Raw genomic sequence first — 17,500 nt, forward strand, 5'->3', positions numbered from 1 at the left:
GTTCTCACGCGGCAACAAGCAGTGGAGTTCTCGAGACCTACCTGAGCTCGAACTCCCCTCTCGCCCTTCTAACGGGAGGGAGCCCCGGGCTCGAGGATATTACGAGCTCAGGGCTCTCTCCCGGAGCAGCATGCCAAATACGCTTAATTGATTATCAGCTAAGTGTGAACTCTTGAAAAGCCCTTAAACAATTACTACTGCACTACAGGATGTTATGTTTACACATCCGTGCACAAATTGCATGTAAACGCAAGAGCCGTTCACATCGTAATACTCACTAATCACTACTCGAGTACTTTAAAAAGAGCTACTTTTTACTCCTCCTTTGAGTAATATATACTACAGATACTTGCATTACATTTTTGGGCAAGTATTGGTACTTTTACTAGAGTATGATTTTTCTGTACTCTTTCCACCACATTGTAGGAAGAATAATGTTACGAGGTGTTTTCCAGGGTGATATTTGGCTGCCAAAGCTTTGAGTGGTTGGCAGGGTGTTGCTATTTGGTTGATAAAGCATTATGGGTGGATTAATGTTACAAGGTGGTTGTCTGGGCATTGCTATTTGGTTGCTGAAGCATTGTGGTCACTAGGTGGTTGTCAAGGCATTGCTATGTGGTTGCTAAAGTATAGCATTATAATTAATGTCACTAAGTGGTTGCCAGGGCATTGTTTTTTGGTTGATAAAGCATTATGGATGGACTAATGTTACTAGGTGGTTGCCAGGGCATTGCTCTTTGGTTGCCAAAGAATTAGAAGTGGTTGCCAGGGTGTTGCTATTTGGTTGCTAAAGCATTACGAATGGATTAATGTTCCAAGGTGGTTGCCAGGGCATTGTTTTTTGGTTGCTAAGGCATTGTGGTTGGATTAATGTCATTAGGTGGTTGAAAGGGTGTTGTTATTCGGTTGCTAAAGAATTATGGATGGATTAATGTTACTAGGTGGTTGCTAGTATGTTGATATTTGATTGCTAAAGCATTGTGGTCACTAGGTGGTTGTCAAGGCATTACTATGTGGTTGCTAAAGTATAGCATTATGATTAATGTCACTAAGTGGTTGCAAGGGCATTGTTTTTTGGTTGATAAAGCATTATAAGTGGTTGCAAGGATGTTGTTTTTTGGTTGCTAAAACATAGTGGGTGGATTAAGGTTACTTGGTTGCCAGGGCATTGTTTTTTGGTTGCTAAAGCATTATGGATGGATTAATGTTACTAGGTGGTTGCCAGGGCATTGCTCTTTGGTTGCCAAAAAATTAGAAGCGGTTGCCAGGGTGTTGCTATTTAGTTGCTAAAGCATTACGGATGGATTAATGTTCCAAGGTGGTTGCCAGGGCATTGTTTTTTGGTTGCTAAGGCATTGTGGTTGGATTAATGTCATTGGGTGGTTGCAAGGGTGTTGTTATTCGGTTGCTAAAGAATTATGGATGGATTAATGTTACTACAGTAGGTGGTTGCTAGTATGTTGATATTTGGTTGCTAAAGCATTGTGGGTGAATTAATGTTACTAGGTGGTTGCCAGGGCATTTCCTTTTGGTTGCTAAAGCATTATGGGTAGATTGTTACTCATTGGTTGACAGAGTGTTGCTTTTTAGTTACTAAAACATTGTGATTGAATTAATGTCACTAGGTCACTGTCAGGGCATTGCTATTTGCTTACTAAAGCTGTATGGGTGGAATAATGTTACTAGGTGGTTGCCAGGGTGTAGCTATTTGGTTACTAAAGCATTATATCTAAGTTTAGATAACAGCCTCTACGGTATGCATTAATGTAAATTTCCTATGGTCACCCTGTAAACTCTGCATCAACCGTTAAGTGTGAAATCAGAAAGCTCTACCTGCCACACCGAAGGGTCTGCGGAGGCCTGACGTTAATTTTTTAGTGTTGTTATCTCTGAGCTCCATTCGGCCCACTCGAACGATCTGACAAACAAAACTGATTTTCTCCCTCTTCAGATCTTCACTCCCCAGATCCTGAAGAGAAACACACAAACAACCACACAGTTAAATAAAGACGCACAAACAAACAGCACATATTATTTTCACTCTACCAGCAATTCATCAGGTGTTTCTGACAACAAACAGAAAGCTAAACTCAAACTCGTTAGTTTAGCAACTATCCAGGAAGGCAGTGGTTGATCCGTGGTGCTAAGAGACTGTTAGCATGGCATCCAGGTGAAGGGTAAACTGTACCGAGCAGCTTTTGATTGGGGGCAGCAACTCATTCCCCGCTGGCGGTTTGTGCTGGAAGCAAAGGATTCTGGGAAAACAAACTGACCCTCAGCAGCCTGATATCCATTAAAGAAATGACCTCCAGCAAATGAGACCAGTTCTCATGTGTGGGTCCAAAGAATCACCCCCACACACACATCAATGCATACGATCTCATTAAAAACAATGCACATGCAAACACACAAAACACAAGCGCATGCAATTAAAAATCAACAAAAATCTATACAGACAAGAGAAACAACAGAGTAACAACAGCGCAGTGTAGTGGTTTACGTAAAATATTTGTGCATGCATTTTAAATATATATATATATATATATATATATATATATATATATATATATATATATATATATATATATATATATAAAAACAAAAATATAAATAAATAAAAATAAAAAAATAAATTTAAATAAATGAAAATATAATAAAAATATAGATAATATAAATAAATCAACCAAGTAAAAAAATATTAAAATATATAAAAAATAAATAAATAAATGTAAAAAATACAAAAATAATTCAAAAAATTAAATAAATAAATAAATAACAAATATAAAAAAGTAAATGAATTCAAAAAGTAAAAAATAATTAGATATAATAAATAAATGTAAACATAAATAAATAAAAGTAAATAAAAAATAAATAAGTAGAGTAAAAATATAGAGAACAGTATAAAAAAAACAATTAATGAAATAAAATAAATGAATTTAAAAATAAATAAAAATATAAACAAATAAAAAGTAAATAAATAAAAAAGTAAATAAAAATAAAATAAAGTAAAAATAATAATAAATAAACAATATATAAACTAATTAAAAATAGCGTAAAAATACAAAGATAAATAATACAAGTAATAAGTAAAAATATAAATAAATGAAAATGTTAAAAAACTAAATAATTAGTAACAATAAATGAATAAAAACAATAAATAAAATAAATATAAATGAACAAATAACTGAAAACAAACAAATTAAAATAAATAAATTAAAATAAAAAAATCAAATAGAGTAAAAATATAAATAAAAAGTAAAATATAAGTAAAAAAATAAACAAATAAAATTAAATAAAAAGAAATATATATATATATATATATATATATATATATATATATATATATATATATATATATATATATATAATAAATAAAACAAGTCAAAAAAATATAAAAAATGAATAAATAAAATATCAACAAAAAACAATTAATAATAACAATAAAATAATAAATAAAGCATTTATATAACATTTTGTTTTAAAAGGAAAGTTTTAAATATTTAAAGATAAAGAAAATGCAATTAAAAACAAAGCAATATCCTTAATGATGGTGAGTGACCTCCAATATGACTTCATGTTTTTAATAACTATTTTCTAGCACATTAAATTGGTTTTTGGTGTTAAAGTCCAAGCAGACGCCAACGCACATCCATGAACACACAAAACATACACAAGAACTCAAGCCAAATTACGTCTCCTTCCTTCCTCTCGCTCCTCCAAACACTGTTAGCTCGTTACCCTTTACAGCATTAATGATGATGCCGTTTTCTCCAACACTTTAATTACCAATTCTACAACACGACTGATGAACATGAATTAAAGTGTCACCCAATAATACCGTGATTACTCATTAAGGAACAAAGCGAGAGACAGGAAGAGACAAACGGAATCAAGCCGTGACTGACTCATTTACATGACCGTGTTTCCAAGAACCAGCAGGTAGTGAAAATTGAGTGTTTGAATTAAAATAATTAGGTCATGCCAGGAGTTTTGTGCATGACCTAGAGGTTTCTGCACAAGGCCTAAAATTAGCGCTGCGCTAAACCTAGTTAGCTGACTGCAGAGTTGGTATTTATCTTATTTAAAAGAAATTTTAAAAGGGGATCAAAGACTATAATTAGCAATTAGGCTTTAATACTGACCGGCCACTTTATTAGGTACACCGCTCGAACTGCTTGGTAACACAATTATCTAATCAGCCAATCACATGACAGCAACTCAATGCATTTAGGCATGTAGACATGGTCAGGACAATCTGCTGCAGCTCAAACCAAGCATCAGAATGGAGAAGAAAGGTGATTTAAGTGACTGAGCGTGGCTTGGTTGTTGGTGCGAGACGGGCTGCTCTGAGTATTTCAGAAACTGCTGATCTACTGGGATTTTCACGCACAACCATCTCTAGGGTTAGCAAAGGATGGTCCGAAAAAGAGAAAATATCTAGTGAGCGGCAGTTCTGTGGGCGCAAATGCCTTGTTGATACCAGAGGTCAGAGGAGAATGGCCAGACTGGTTTCAGCTGATAGAAAGGCAACAGTAACTCAAATAAGCACTCGGTACAACCGAGGTCTGCAGAAGAGCATCTCTGAACACACAACACACCCAACCATGAGGCAGATGGGCTAGAGCAACAGAAGACCACACCGGGTGCCACTCCTGTCAGGAGAGTAAGAACAGGAAACCGAGGCTACAATTCACACAGGCTCACCAACATTGGCAAATAGAAGATTGGCGAAATGCTGCCTGATCTGACGAGTCTCAATTTCTGCTGCAACATTCGGATGATAGGGTCAGAATTTAGCATCAACAACATGAAAGCATGGATCCACCCTGCCTTGTCTCAGCGGTTCAGGCTGGTGGTGGTGTAATGGTGTAGGGGGACATTTTCTTGGCATACTTTGGGCTCATTAGTACCAATTGAGCATCGTGTCAACGCCACAGCCTACCTGAGTACTGTTGCTGACCATGTCCATCCCTTTATGACCACAGTGTCTCCATCCTCTGATGGCTACTTCCAGCAGGATAACGCACCGTGTCATAAAGCGTGAATCATCTCAGACTGGTTTCTTGAACATGACAATGAGTTCACTGTACTCAAATGGCCTCCACAGTCACCAGATCTCAATCCAATAGATCACATTTTGGGATGTGGTGGAGATTCGCATCATGGATGTGTAGCTGACAAATCTGCAGCAATCATGTCAATATGAACCAAAATCTCAGAGGAATATTTCCAGTACCTAGTTGAATCTATGCCACGAAGGATTAAGGCAGTTCTAAAGGCAAAAGGGGGTCCAACCCAGGACTAGTAAGGTGTACCTAATAAAGTGGCCAGCGAGCGTATTAGCAATAAAAAAATACATGTTATTTTGCTAGCATATTTTAGGATGAATATCATAGATGACCAAAATGTTTCTGCACAAGGACTAAAATTACCTTTGTGCTAAATAAAACCTAGTTAGCTGGCATTTGTCTTATTTAAAAGAGATTTTAAAAGAGCTTAAATACTATAACTAACAATTAGAAATAATACAATTATGAGAAAACATAACATAGACTTTTATATATGCAATTTAAAAAAGAAATGCCATTTTGCTAGCATATTTATGAACTCATTTGTACAGCATTGCACACACATTTAGTACAAAACAAGCTATCATTAACTAAAACTACTAAAACGTAGTTGTTAACTGCAACTGCTGAAATCAAATATTAGATGGAATATATTAATTTTTAATAAAAATGTTGTCAAACTATTTAAAACAGAGTTCAATTCTAAAATTAAATAAGAACAATAAATGAATCAATTAAATTGTAACAAATATAAAAATGAAAAAAAATAAATAAATAAAAATATTCAGACAAAACCAGGAAAATACATTAAATAAAATGTATTGTACATGACATCAGCTGAAAATATTAAGCAAGAAGCTCATTTTGTGTTAATTAAATGAGTAAATCTACATTTCCAGCCTTTCAAAATCAGAGATGTGCTGTTATATTTCATCTTCAAATGCTAAACTGTTGATTCGGAAGCAATATAATTCCACCAACAAGATATTATCTGTACACAGCAACACAATTTGGCTGTAAAACACAACTAAATCAATAAAATAAGCAGTGTTGCCAACTTTTCAATGTACTGAAAAGTGCTAAGCTCTGCTAGGAAAGTCGCTAAATGTTGCTAGATGACATCATACTTCAATTTGCATATTACTGACATCATCGCGTCCAGCTGTTTCTGTTTGTTCAATTGCATATAGTCAAATTGGTGTTCATTTTTCCATTAGCTATTATATACGCATGTCAATTTAATTGCATTTCTTATAGTTTGATCACAGTTACATATTTAGACAAACAAGTTCACACACTATCACTAAAATAGATAAATAAATCTAGACTCTTTCTAAAACAAAACCACTTGTCGTATAATACTGATGTGCCTCTTATGGCATACATGGTGTAAGAAAGATGCAGGTTTCATTCTGGACTGCATTAGATCATGATATAATCTCTCCACAATCCTTTTTAAAATCTTAAGGCTAAAACGATACGTACTGTGAATACGGCCCGTAGGTTATGAAGCTGATCGATGTCTTTCACCAAACCAGAGCTGGACCAGCGCACAAGATAATTTTCACTGCAAGAAAACCAAAAAAAAAAAGACATTGATAACATTAATATAACACATTTAACCCTGTTAACCCTAGATAATAAAACTAAAAACACACTACTTTAATGCCCTGCAAGACAATTAAGAATAAAAAAAGTACTAAATGTATTTTTCTCCGTGAACACATCGTAAAATAACAACATGATCATAGACTGCTGATATAATCCATTCAGCATTGTGGAACTGGTACAAATGTGGTTGATTTACTAGTGAGGAAGTGAACCATCATGGTTTTGGGTCACAAACTCTTCTAAATAATCTTGAGAGACTCTCCTAAATAATCACAAACTCTCACCTACATCTTGGATGACCTGTGGGTGAGTAAATGAACAGGAAATGTCAATTAAAGGCTAAACTATCCCTTTAAATTATCCCACTCTGATAAGTGTGGTTCCTTGGACAAAGACACTGTTTACCATTTGTCAAATCATTGGAATTAATGCTTGACAGATGCATCGGTTTGCATGTTTTTGTCCTGTTATGCTATATCATGACCTATACTATAGTATCTATCTTCTTTTCTGCAGTGGCATCAGATTAAGTGTTTAAAAAAGCACCAACCCTCATCAAACTATTTGGTGTCCTTTTACAAACATGAAATATACACTTGCCCTCCTGTGAATTTTTCCCAAATGATGTTTAACAGAGCTGGAAATTCGTCACAGTATTTCCTATAATATTTTTTCTTCTGGAGAAAGTCTTGTTGGTTTTATTTCAGCTACAATAAAAGCAGTTCTCAATATTATTAGCCAATGTAAGTTTTTTTTTTATTGTCTACAGAACAAACCACTGTTATTCAATGACTTGCTTAATTACCCTGACTTGCCTAGTATGGAAACATAAATTGATATAATCTAGTTTCAAATTAACAGTGATATCTATATAACTGAATAGTTACTTTGGTTTTTAATTATATAATTTCATTAAAAAAATATAGCAGGCAAAGTATTGGAGACATTTTATCCTAATGTGTTTACGCACTTCCTGACTACCGGGCAGGGTCTCAACGATTGAACCTTATCTTGTTTCCTTAAAGAAACTTTTGTTGATAAAGTTGTGTGGTCAGTAGCTGGGCAGGTTTCTAACACCTATACGTGTGAATCAGGGGTGTAGTCCTAAAAAAAGGTGGTGTACTGTTACCCACCCAATACAAATTTTAAAAGTAGGCAAAGAAATAACGAAAGGCAATGTTTCTTTGATTCATTAGCTATATTATAAACTCATTAGATATACACATCTCTCTCTCTCTCTCTATTTATATATATATCTATTTATATATATATATATATATATATATATATATATATATATATATATATATATATATATATATATATATACACATACACATACATACACACATATATACATACATACACATCTATATCTATTCTATATATATATATATATATATATATATACACCCGTACTAGGTGCCTTAGTGACCAGCGTCTTCTGGTAGAATGTTTAGAACTTCCGTTTACAGCGTTTACAACAGGTAATTTGTGCTCCAAAAAATGGGTTTCAATAGCGTTTTGAGTGGATTACGGAGTGTTTTTGTGACACAACTTTGAAAGGTGTGTGTTAAAGCTGTTATAATCTGTCAGATCTGTGATTTAAACGCGAGAGAAAAACAGTATCGTAAGCCATGTTTCTTTTGTTCTGCTTAATGACGTGCCCCCAAAAAAGAGATTTAAAATAAACAAAACAATATGATGTCTTTTGACTGCTTTATTTAATAACTACATTACACAACACTTGTACTTTTACTTTCAGTACTTGAGTAGTAAATTTTGAAATAAACTGCTTGCAATACTTAAGTACAAAAAATGTTGAATACTTTAGTACTTCCACTGAAGTATGGTGCTTAAAGAGCACTTCAACTTCTACTCAGGTCACTTTATTGATAGAGCACTTGTGCTTTTACTTAAGTCTGGGTCTGTAGTACTTTATACATCTCTGAATATTAAGTATAATATTATAACAAAGATAAAATAACTCAGTTATAAGAAATGGGTTATGAAAACTATCACGTTTAAAAATGCATTGAAAAAAGATCTTACCGTTAAACAGAAAATAGGGAAAAATATATACAGGGGGGCTAATAACTCAAGAGGGATATAGATATTGCCTTTCCAGAGAAGCTTTTTGCATTGGTTTTGTTTCAATCAGACAAAAAAAAAAACTAAACCAAACATGAATGAATGACTGATTTGACATGCATGCTCATTTAAGTCCATGTGTGCACCACTGACCTGATAAACTTGGACTCAATGGGGTCATAAAGTGACATCAGCACTTCAGCATCTTCTCCGATTTTGCAGACGACATTTTTGAGCGTGACGAACAGAGCGAATGAGGGTGTTGAGGCAAACTTCGCCAGCCTGCTCAGATCCAAGTTCTGCTTCTGAGACTAAAAATAAAAAAATGTAAATAAAACAAACCCAAGCACATTACATGTATAGCATCTGGAGCACACAATTGGTATTTAAATGTCTTCAAAGGTCAACAAGACTTACTACAGAGTCCTTATATTACTTTATTTCAGGACATACAGATTGTATATGTGCTAAAATTGATGAAAACATCTGGGTAGAGTCACCTAGAAAGGTAGGTCACCAATCACCAGTAGTATTTTCAGAAATTCTACTTGTCATACAGCAGGGGTGACCAACCCTGTTCCTGGGGATCGACCTTCCTGCAGATTTCAGTTGCAACCCATATCAAACACACGTGCCTGTAATTATCAAGTGCTGTTCAGGTCCTAATTAATTGGTTCAGATGTGTTTGATCAGGGTTTGAGCTGAACTTCTCCAGGAACAGCGTTGAGCACCACTGTCATACAGGGTTGGGAGAGTAAATGATGACAACTTTATTCTTGTGTGAAGATTTCCTTGGATAAATAAGGATGTTAAATGAAAACTCTTCTCACTGCTGGGTTGAAAACATGGTGAATAAACGGTGACTCATCTAAAAGCAGTACAGCAGTTCAACAGCATCTGAAGTGAACAGGTCAACTGGAAATTAAGCTCAGAGATTGTATAAAAGAATGAGTGAGGGTTTATGTGAAAACATTTTAATGCAAAACAAAAAAGTAAATATTTTTTTTTTTTATAAATAATAAAAAATTTGTTTAAATAAAAAAGTTAATTGAATAAAGAAATAATATAAATAAAATAAAAAAATATAAAAAATAAAAATTACATTAAAATAATAAAATATAATAATTTTTTTTAAAAGAAATTAATTTTTAAAAATAAAATAAATACAATAAAAAATAAAAAAGCTTGAGATTACAAAGATTTAAGAAAATACTTCTATATAATTTTTTTTATAAAGTTAGCATGTCATTTAACCATTAGGTTTTTCTAGAATGTAGTAAAATATATCATTTTAAATAAAGTGTTCAAAATAAACACTGTATGAATAATATAAAACAAAAAATGTATAATAAATATATAAATATCTAATAAATAATGTCAAATAATTTTGAATGTATATACACAATACTACCAGGGAAAACAAATACGATGCATTTTTACCATGATGCAGGCAATAGAAGATACACACAAAAATGTCAATCAGTGTTTATATGCTAAAATATCTTGTCTGTCTTCTGATAGAATTAAATAATATAATATTTTTACTTATTCTTTACTTATTCAGAATAATTGACTAGGCAGAGTTTAACTTTTACATAAAAATATTGTGCTGAAGGACGACTGAATGCAATTTCACCCCATAATTAGCTATTTTACTTTCATACAGTTATTTTAAACATTATAGTTTTGAATTGCATTGCATATAATTACCAGGTATATAAAATCACTTTTGTTAAATTATCTCCTGTGTGTTTTTCCTATTATAGGTTATGTAACTAAGGCCAGCTACAAGCCATGTTCTTTAGCCTCCTTGTTAGAGCAACCGACTCCCATACAAAGAATCATCGGTTCGATCCCAGCTCAAAGCAGGTTGGGTAGTGTAGGACAGACTGGGTTACATTGATGCCATGACCCAGATGGGAGTGAGGTGGGGGGGATGAGTGTAAAGGAGGCCAGCTAGTGAAGTGCGGTGCAGATAAACCTCACTCGGACACTAGAGAACATGGTGTGTTCCCTCCATGTTAGAGCAACCGACTCCCATACAAAGAATCGCCGGTTCTATCCCAGCTCAGAGCAGGTTGGTTAGTGTAGGACCGTCTGGGTTATATTAGTGCTGTGACCCAGATGGGAGTGAGGTATAGGAGGAAGAGTGTAACTAAGGCCAGCTAATAAAGTGCGGTGCAGGTAAACCTCACTCCTCTGACCTTTAAGAGGTGCTTTAGTGACAGACACTAGAGGCCATGGGCTGTATCCTCCTTGTTAGAGCAACTGACTCATATACAAAGAATTTCTGGTTTGATCCCAGCTCACAGCGGGTTGGGTAGTGTAGGACCGGAAGGGTTACAGTGACATGTTTCTAATGTTTTCCAATAGATATCCTTTAGTGTTCAACAGGAAAAAAGAAAAGGTGGTTTGAAGCCACCTTTTGTTTTGGTTTTTTCTATTATAGATGTCAATGGTTTGTAACGGAGGCCAGCTAGAAGCCATGTTCTTTAGCCTCCTTGTTTGAGCAACTGACTCCAATACAAAGTATCGTCAGTTCGATCCCAGCTCAGAGCAGGTTGGGTAGTGTAGGACTGACCTACAAAGACTCGCCTCACCAGTGGGGTTTACAGTTACATGTTTCTAACGTTCTCCAAAATATCTCCTTTAGTGTTCAACTGGAAAAAAGAAACGTATAAAGGTTTGGAACCACCTGAAGGTGAGTAAATAGTGAGTCAATTTTCATTTTGGGGTGGACCATACCTTTAATATGAATTTATTTTTGTATATTTTACATTTTGGATCCATTTTATCGTTTGCTTTAAGCATTACTATTCATGTGTTAAATCTCATAGGCGGGTTAAATAATAAAGCTTTTGTTTAGTACTTAGCCACTCTGAGACTACAGCGAGATGGGAAGTGAGATGGTTTACGCTCATGCTCTCTGTTCCCCGTTTAACCTTTCACACATACACACGTGTAACAGATAGGTTTGACAGCTGTGGTCAGGGACTTTTCTTGTGGTTCAGTGGTTGTGCTCGACACATCTACACATACATTTGAAATAAACATTATAATTGAAGGTGTTCAGCTGGCAGCGGTGAGAGAAAAACACTGCAGAGCATAAGGCTGACGGGAATTCGCCAACTATTCTCAGGCCTTTCAAATGCGCAATCCAATAACACACAACAAACACATTCAAATCTCTCAATCTAAATGAACCACGGGCTGCAGGGTGGGGGGGGGGGGGGGGCAGCGTGTTGATATTACAGCCATAATGGATGAAAGGGTGTAATATCGTTTACCTTCTCTTCTTGGATGCGAGCTTCAATCTGCTTGGACGCGGTTTCATGCGCTTTGAACAGATTGACGGTGCTAGTGAGGTCGGGATCCAGAATATTCCCATCTTTATCTCTCACCACCAGATCCAGGTCTAAATACCTGCCAAGCACACAGAATAAAAGGCAGGGTTTGAGATGCTATAAAATGGCTGGCTGAAAGAGACGAGAAAAGGTGGTTAGTGTTGTACTAATGCATGACTACACCTTCAAAAATGAATACATAGAAGTTGCTGATAACATTGGTGCGCTGGAAATGGGGTCTCAGGGAAAAAGAAGTCAAATGTGTGTATATATATATATATATATATATATATAGTATTCTGTATGAGTAGTATTCTGAAATATTAGTGTCACAAAGTAAATGTCACTACCGTAATACAATAGTATAGCTATGCGGTTACTTCTGTGCAATAAATAGGTTCAGCATTTTGCAATGTGGTTACTAGTGTTCAATGTAGCTGCTAGGTGGTTTCAAGCTGACTATCACAATGCAAGTGTTTTTCCATGCACTTGCTAAGATGCTCTACATCAGTGGTCTCAAACTCAAATTGGCAGGGGGCCATTTCAGTGACTGACAATTCATAGGGGGGCATTCAAACACATTCAAGCACAAGAAAATGTGGAAACCTGACATAATTGATGCATCTTAGGACAACAGACATGACGTTTATATTTCAAGCATTACTTGCCACCAGTGATAATGCAAATCAGCATGTTTATCTGGATTTTTAATGACCACAGAGAGTCTGGACCTCAGTTTAACGTCTTATCCGAAAGACGGATGTACTAGGATGTACATCCTTGTTGATAAGGTGTTGCCAGGTGCCAGGTTTCCAAGAAAATATAAGGGACACATGATTTAAAAGTCACTTCCATGTTGTTTAAGTGTTGTCGTGCAGTTGCTCTGTCGTTACCAGGGTGTTCATTCTAATTGCTAGTTGGTTTCAAGTTCACTTGCATAATGCAAGAGTTTTGCCATGTAGTTGCTAAGATGCACTAAAAGGTTTCAGCATTTTGCTAAGGTTACTAGGGTGTTTAATTACTAGGGTGTCCATTTTTTTAAGAAGCATGTGTGAAACGAAATGTAAAGCCTTCTACAATGTTAAGTGTTGTCATTTAGTTACTAGGATGTGGATATACATTCTTGTTGCAAAGGTGTTGCCAGATGTTTTCAAGAGTGTATCAGTAGTTGTGACATTTAGTACGTTTTCAAGAAATATTTAATTTATTTCATTTCTTTTTCCTCCGCTTATTCGGGGCCAGGTCGCAGGGTCAACAGGTTCAGGAGGGAACCCCAGACACTTCCTCCAGCTCCTCCAGGGGAATCCAGATGCGTTCCAAGGCCAGCCAAGAGACATGGTCCCTCCAGCGTGTCCACCCCGAGGCCTCCTCCTGGTGGGACATGCCTGGAACACCTCCCTAGGTAGGCGTCCAGGAGGCATCTGGAACAGCGGCTCTATTCAAAGCTCCTCCCAGGTGACAGAGCTCCTCAACCCATCTATAAGGTTGCGCACTGCCACCCAGAGAAGGAATCAAATGGAATATTCCCCCCAAAAATGAAGTAGCTTAAAAGTCACTTCCATGATGTTTTGCCATGCAGTAGCCAAGTGGTTACTAGGAAGTTTAATCTGGTGCCTTGGTAAGTGTTCTTAACATCCTGGCTTCTCAACTGAACTGGCTTCTTTCTTTCTTTAAAAATAAATCCTTTCACTCAGTGAATAGATGGAGACTTGATTTGAGAAGTGAGAGCTGCATTTGTGTCACTGTGACCGTTTTGACCACAGTGATTCAATTTCTATATAGCTGAATATTAAAGTCAACAGGAGGATAAAAACACTCCGCTTCATGAGATATGCAAAATAAACTCATCCCTGTCATTAAATGGCCTTGAAGGGTTCTTATCAATTCAAAACCAAAAGCTGAAGCTAGCATACCGTTCACAGAAGAGCATTGATGTGAATTTTGCCAGGGGTATTGTAGGCACAGTCACCTTTTTTATTATATAACATGAGCAGATCCATCTATATTTTACATTTAACCATGTAGTAGACCGCATTATCCAAAGCAAATTACAATCAATATCACCTTGACTAAATTGTAGCTGTTATAACTTGTATTTTACTATATTATTTTTATTATAATAGATTGATTATTTTTGTTAATTTTATCATCCAATTGTATTGAATGGTTCATATTTTGTTGTGGTCTTTTTATTTTCTCGCGGCCTGTGAGATGATAGTTTGTAGCCCCTGCCTGAATTTAAAAGTGTAATGTTAGTGCGCCCCGCGAGTTTAATAGTGTATAGATGGCACGTTACAGTTTTGTATGGAGCTGAACAAACCCACCAATCATGGTGGGTTATATAGCAGAAAAGTAAGTCAGTGGAGCAGTCACACATCAACACCTGTCCATCCGCAATAAGAGTCCCATGTAACCCGGACCAATTATAGATCCTCACCATTATTTGTGGGTCATTTGCGTCGCTCTACCTACATTGTATTTGCATTGCCTCAGACAATGAACATTACATTTATTTCTATATCCTCCTGAGACCCGAAGAAATCTTTTATCCTTCATCCTTTGTGTTAAAAAAAAAATAAATAAATAAATAAAAAAATACAATTTAGAGTTTTTACATTTTGTTTTTATTTCTAATTTTACAGCATGTCCACTGTAGTGGACCACAGGACCATTTTAGGGCTCGTTTCCACTGACTGGTACGGTACGGTTTGGTACGGGTCACCTTTATCAAGCTTGCGTTTCCACTAACAAGGGTACCCTTTTGGTGGGTGTGATGTACGACAGAAAGTTTCAGTCGACGTCATTCTAGCTCGAGGAAATGTCTACAATAAAGATGTATGGGTCACTTACATATCATATGAAAAGCACTGCTCACAAAACAGATGCTTCATACACATAAATACTTGTGTAGAAATGTTTATTACTAACTTTTCAATAAACATGAGTTGATTATAACTGCAGATCAATGACTGTAACGTCTGTAATTATATTAAATAACTAAATAAATGAACATATATAAACACATACAGCCCCTTACAGTCTCCGATATGTTATCAACTACAGAAGAACTACATATAGCAGATATTTCGTCCGTATTTAGGTTCAAAAACAGGACAAAATATAGCCTACAGTCAGTGAAAACCTCTCATCTGTGTCTATAATCTTCAGCAGCACATGTAGCCTCTGTTAGAGAGTAATTCAGTCATTCTGAGTTCATATTAGTCCAAAAATGTGAAGATAATAAGTTAGTTATACATGGCATTTTGTTCATGTTTGCTGAATAATAATGTGCTCCTTTTTTTCCGGCTTCTATTTGGTTTCTTCACGCTTCACTCTCGCGTTTGTCAGTGTCTGACAGGATCGGGTTTCAAAAGCACATCAATAATCAAGCGCAGGTTATTATCATCAGCTCAAGAAGTTTGTTATTTCAGATATAATGTTAGACGCGCGCGAGCGCTAGCAAGAAAGCGAAACCGCTCGCGCCTCAGACTGGCTCGTAAAAAACTACGGGGCACAGGGTAAATCTGCTCTTCTTTTTGGCTTTGTGGCTGTTGATCAAGATGACAATAAGGTTTGTTTGAGCCCAGGTCGACCATGGCTTGTTATTATATGTATGTATAAATCCACTGTAATCTCTCGGCTCGTCGGCTGTGCGTGTATTTTAAACATGACGGGTTTTTTGTTTTCATTCTGGCTTGTTGCGTAAGCGAATGACGTGTCTCTGTAAACCAATAGCGTTCAGCTGCGCGTGTGGCTCCGCCTTTTGGTACCCTTTTTCGTGTTTGGTACCCTTTTCGAAACGGTGCCGAAAAAGTGGTACAGTTCGGTACGCTTTTTGACAGTGGAAACGGCCATAAAAGCGTACCAAACCGAACCGTACCACTCAGTGGAAACGGGCCTTTAGTTCGAAATGACAGCCAAACTCAGACAACAAAACTGTCCAGGATTTGCCTGTAAAGGGATAATAATCCAATATTAATGTAACAAAAACAAAAGCCATTTTTTCCTTTTGTATTAAAATTCCTGAAACAGTTTAATCTGAAAGAGAGCCGAACTCATAAAACAAAACAAAAAGAAGATCTTAATCCAAAACTAATTTAACATAAAAGTGATTTAAAACTGATGGTCATTCTCTAATTGTCTCTAATTGTCTGATTGTCAGACTCTAAATCAGAGTCTCCCTCAACTATTTTATAAAGAATCCTCTCTGCTTCAGTTCTGCCCCGCACAATATGCAGTCATTAATTACATTAAGATGGTCCTCGTGTCCCCTATAGTGGACATTTAAAAAAGCATGATATTTTGAAACACAAACAAGTTAACAGCTTTGAAAGCTAAATGTATTGTTTCTGACACTTTAATAAACAAATATATATGTAATAATAATAGTAAAAAACATTTAAAAAGCTAAATTTTACATGCCTCTCTCATTCCTATAAAATGTGCTTTTTTTTATATGTCAGCCATTTTGGATGCAGTGTAAGAAGTTGTTCCTAGCATGCCAGCCAATCAAATGACATATCACTAGAAAGTCCAGGATGTCCTCTGAACAGTACAACAGGACTTGACAGAGAAGCTCAAAAGATTCAAAGAAAATTCATGAAAACACAATGTCCACTACAGAGGACACAAGTCAATGGGCGGGGTCTCAGGAGGATATGATGTAAAAGTCAAAACAAATGACACAGTGTTGCTTCTTTGTCCAGTAACAACAGCACAGCGGATAACAATAATAGATTTATTATTATTATTATTATTATTATTAATATTATTATTATTATTACTTAATGATTTATTTTCTTATTTTATTTTGTTTATTTTTTCCATTTTATTTTGTTAAAAAAATAAATCTAATCTTCTCAAATCTCTTTATTTTTAATTTTTAAGACAAAATAAGATGAAAAAAATAAACAAATTAAAAATTAATAATTAATTTCTTGTGGAAAACCTGATGCGGCCCAGCCTCACCCAGACTCTGCCTCCAGTGGCCCTCAGATAAATTGAGTTTGAGACCCCTGGTTTACCTCTACTCTGAATATTCAGTCTGAAATAGCATGCAAGTGTGGCTTAGTAAGAAGTGTAACTCCTGCACACCACCGGCCAACCACTAAGCATTCAGTAGTTGCTTGATGATGCTGCTTGCTTAAACATATGCTGGAATAGCAGGCAGTTCATTCCCTATGCTGAAACCTCATAAATAAGAGATTAAGCTAAAGGTAAATGAATGATTAAAATAATGTTTTTTTCCCCATGCCTCAGTCTTCAAGTGACTTTATTCTTCTAGTTCTGTACTTACATCTCCTACTGAACAATAAGTCTCACGCATTCAAAAACATAGCTTACTCCTATAATGCAAAACAAGATGGATACTCATGCCAGAAAGCT

The 17,500-nt window shown here is 35.7% G+C and overlaps 2 protein-coding genes across 3 annotated transcripts in view; one reads left to right on the top strand and one right to left on the bottom strand.

Annotated features, from left to right (window-relative positions):
• Positions 1-17,500, bottom strand: part of dock1 (dedicator of cytokinesis 1) — a 927,369-nt gene that overhangs the window by 830,455 nt on the left and 79,414 nt on the right. For both annotated transcript variants that reach the window (XM_056470102.1, XM_056470100.1), the window contains exons 7-10: positions 12,059-12,194; positions 8,925-9,082; positions 6,555-6,636; positions 1,834-1,969 (exon numbers count right to left, since the gene is read on the bottom strand). In XM_056470102.1, coding sequence (XP_056326077.1) covers positions 1,834-1,969; positions 6,555-6,636; positions 8,925-9,082; positions 12,059-12,194 — 512 coding nt within the window. The remainder of the gene's footprint in view (positions 1-1,833; positions 1,970-6,554; positions 6,637-8,924; positions 9,083-12,058; positions 12,195-17,500) is intronic.
• The window catches only part of LOC130238984 (disintegrin and metalloproteinase domain-containing protein 12), a 541,789-nt gene that overhangs the window by 183,331 nt on the left and 340,958 nt on the right, over positions 1-17,500 (top strand). The gene's annotated exons all lie outside the window — the stretch shown is intronic.

This window comes from Danio aesculapii, chromosome 12 (genome assembly GCF_903798145.1).
Source record: "Danio aesculapii chromosome 12, fDanAes4.1, whole genome shotgun sequence".
Lineage (NCBI taxonomy): Eukaryota > Metazoa > Chordata > Actinopteri > Cypriniformes > Danionidae > Danio > Danio aesculapii.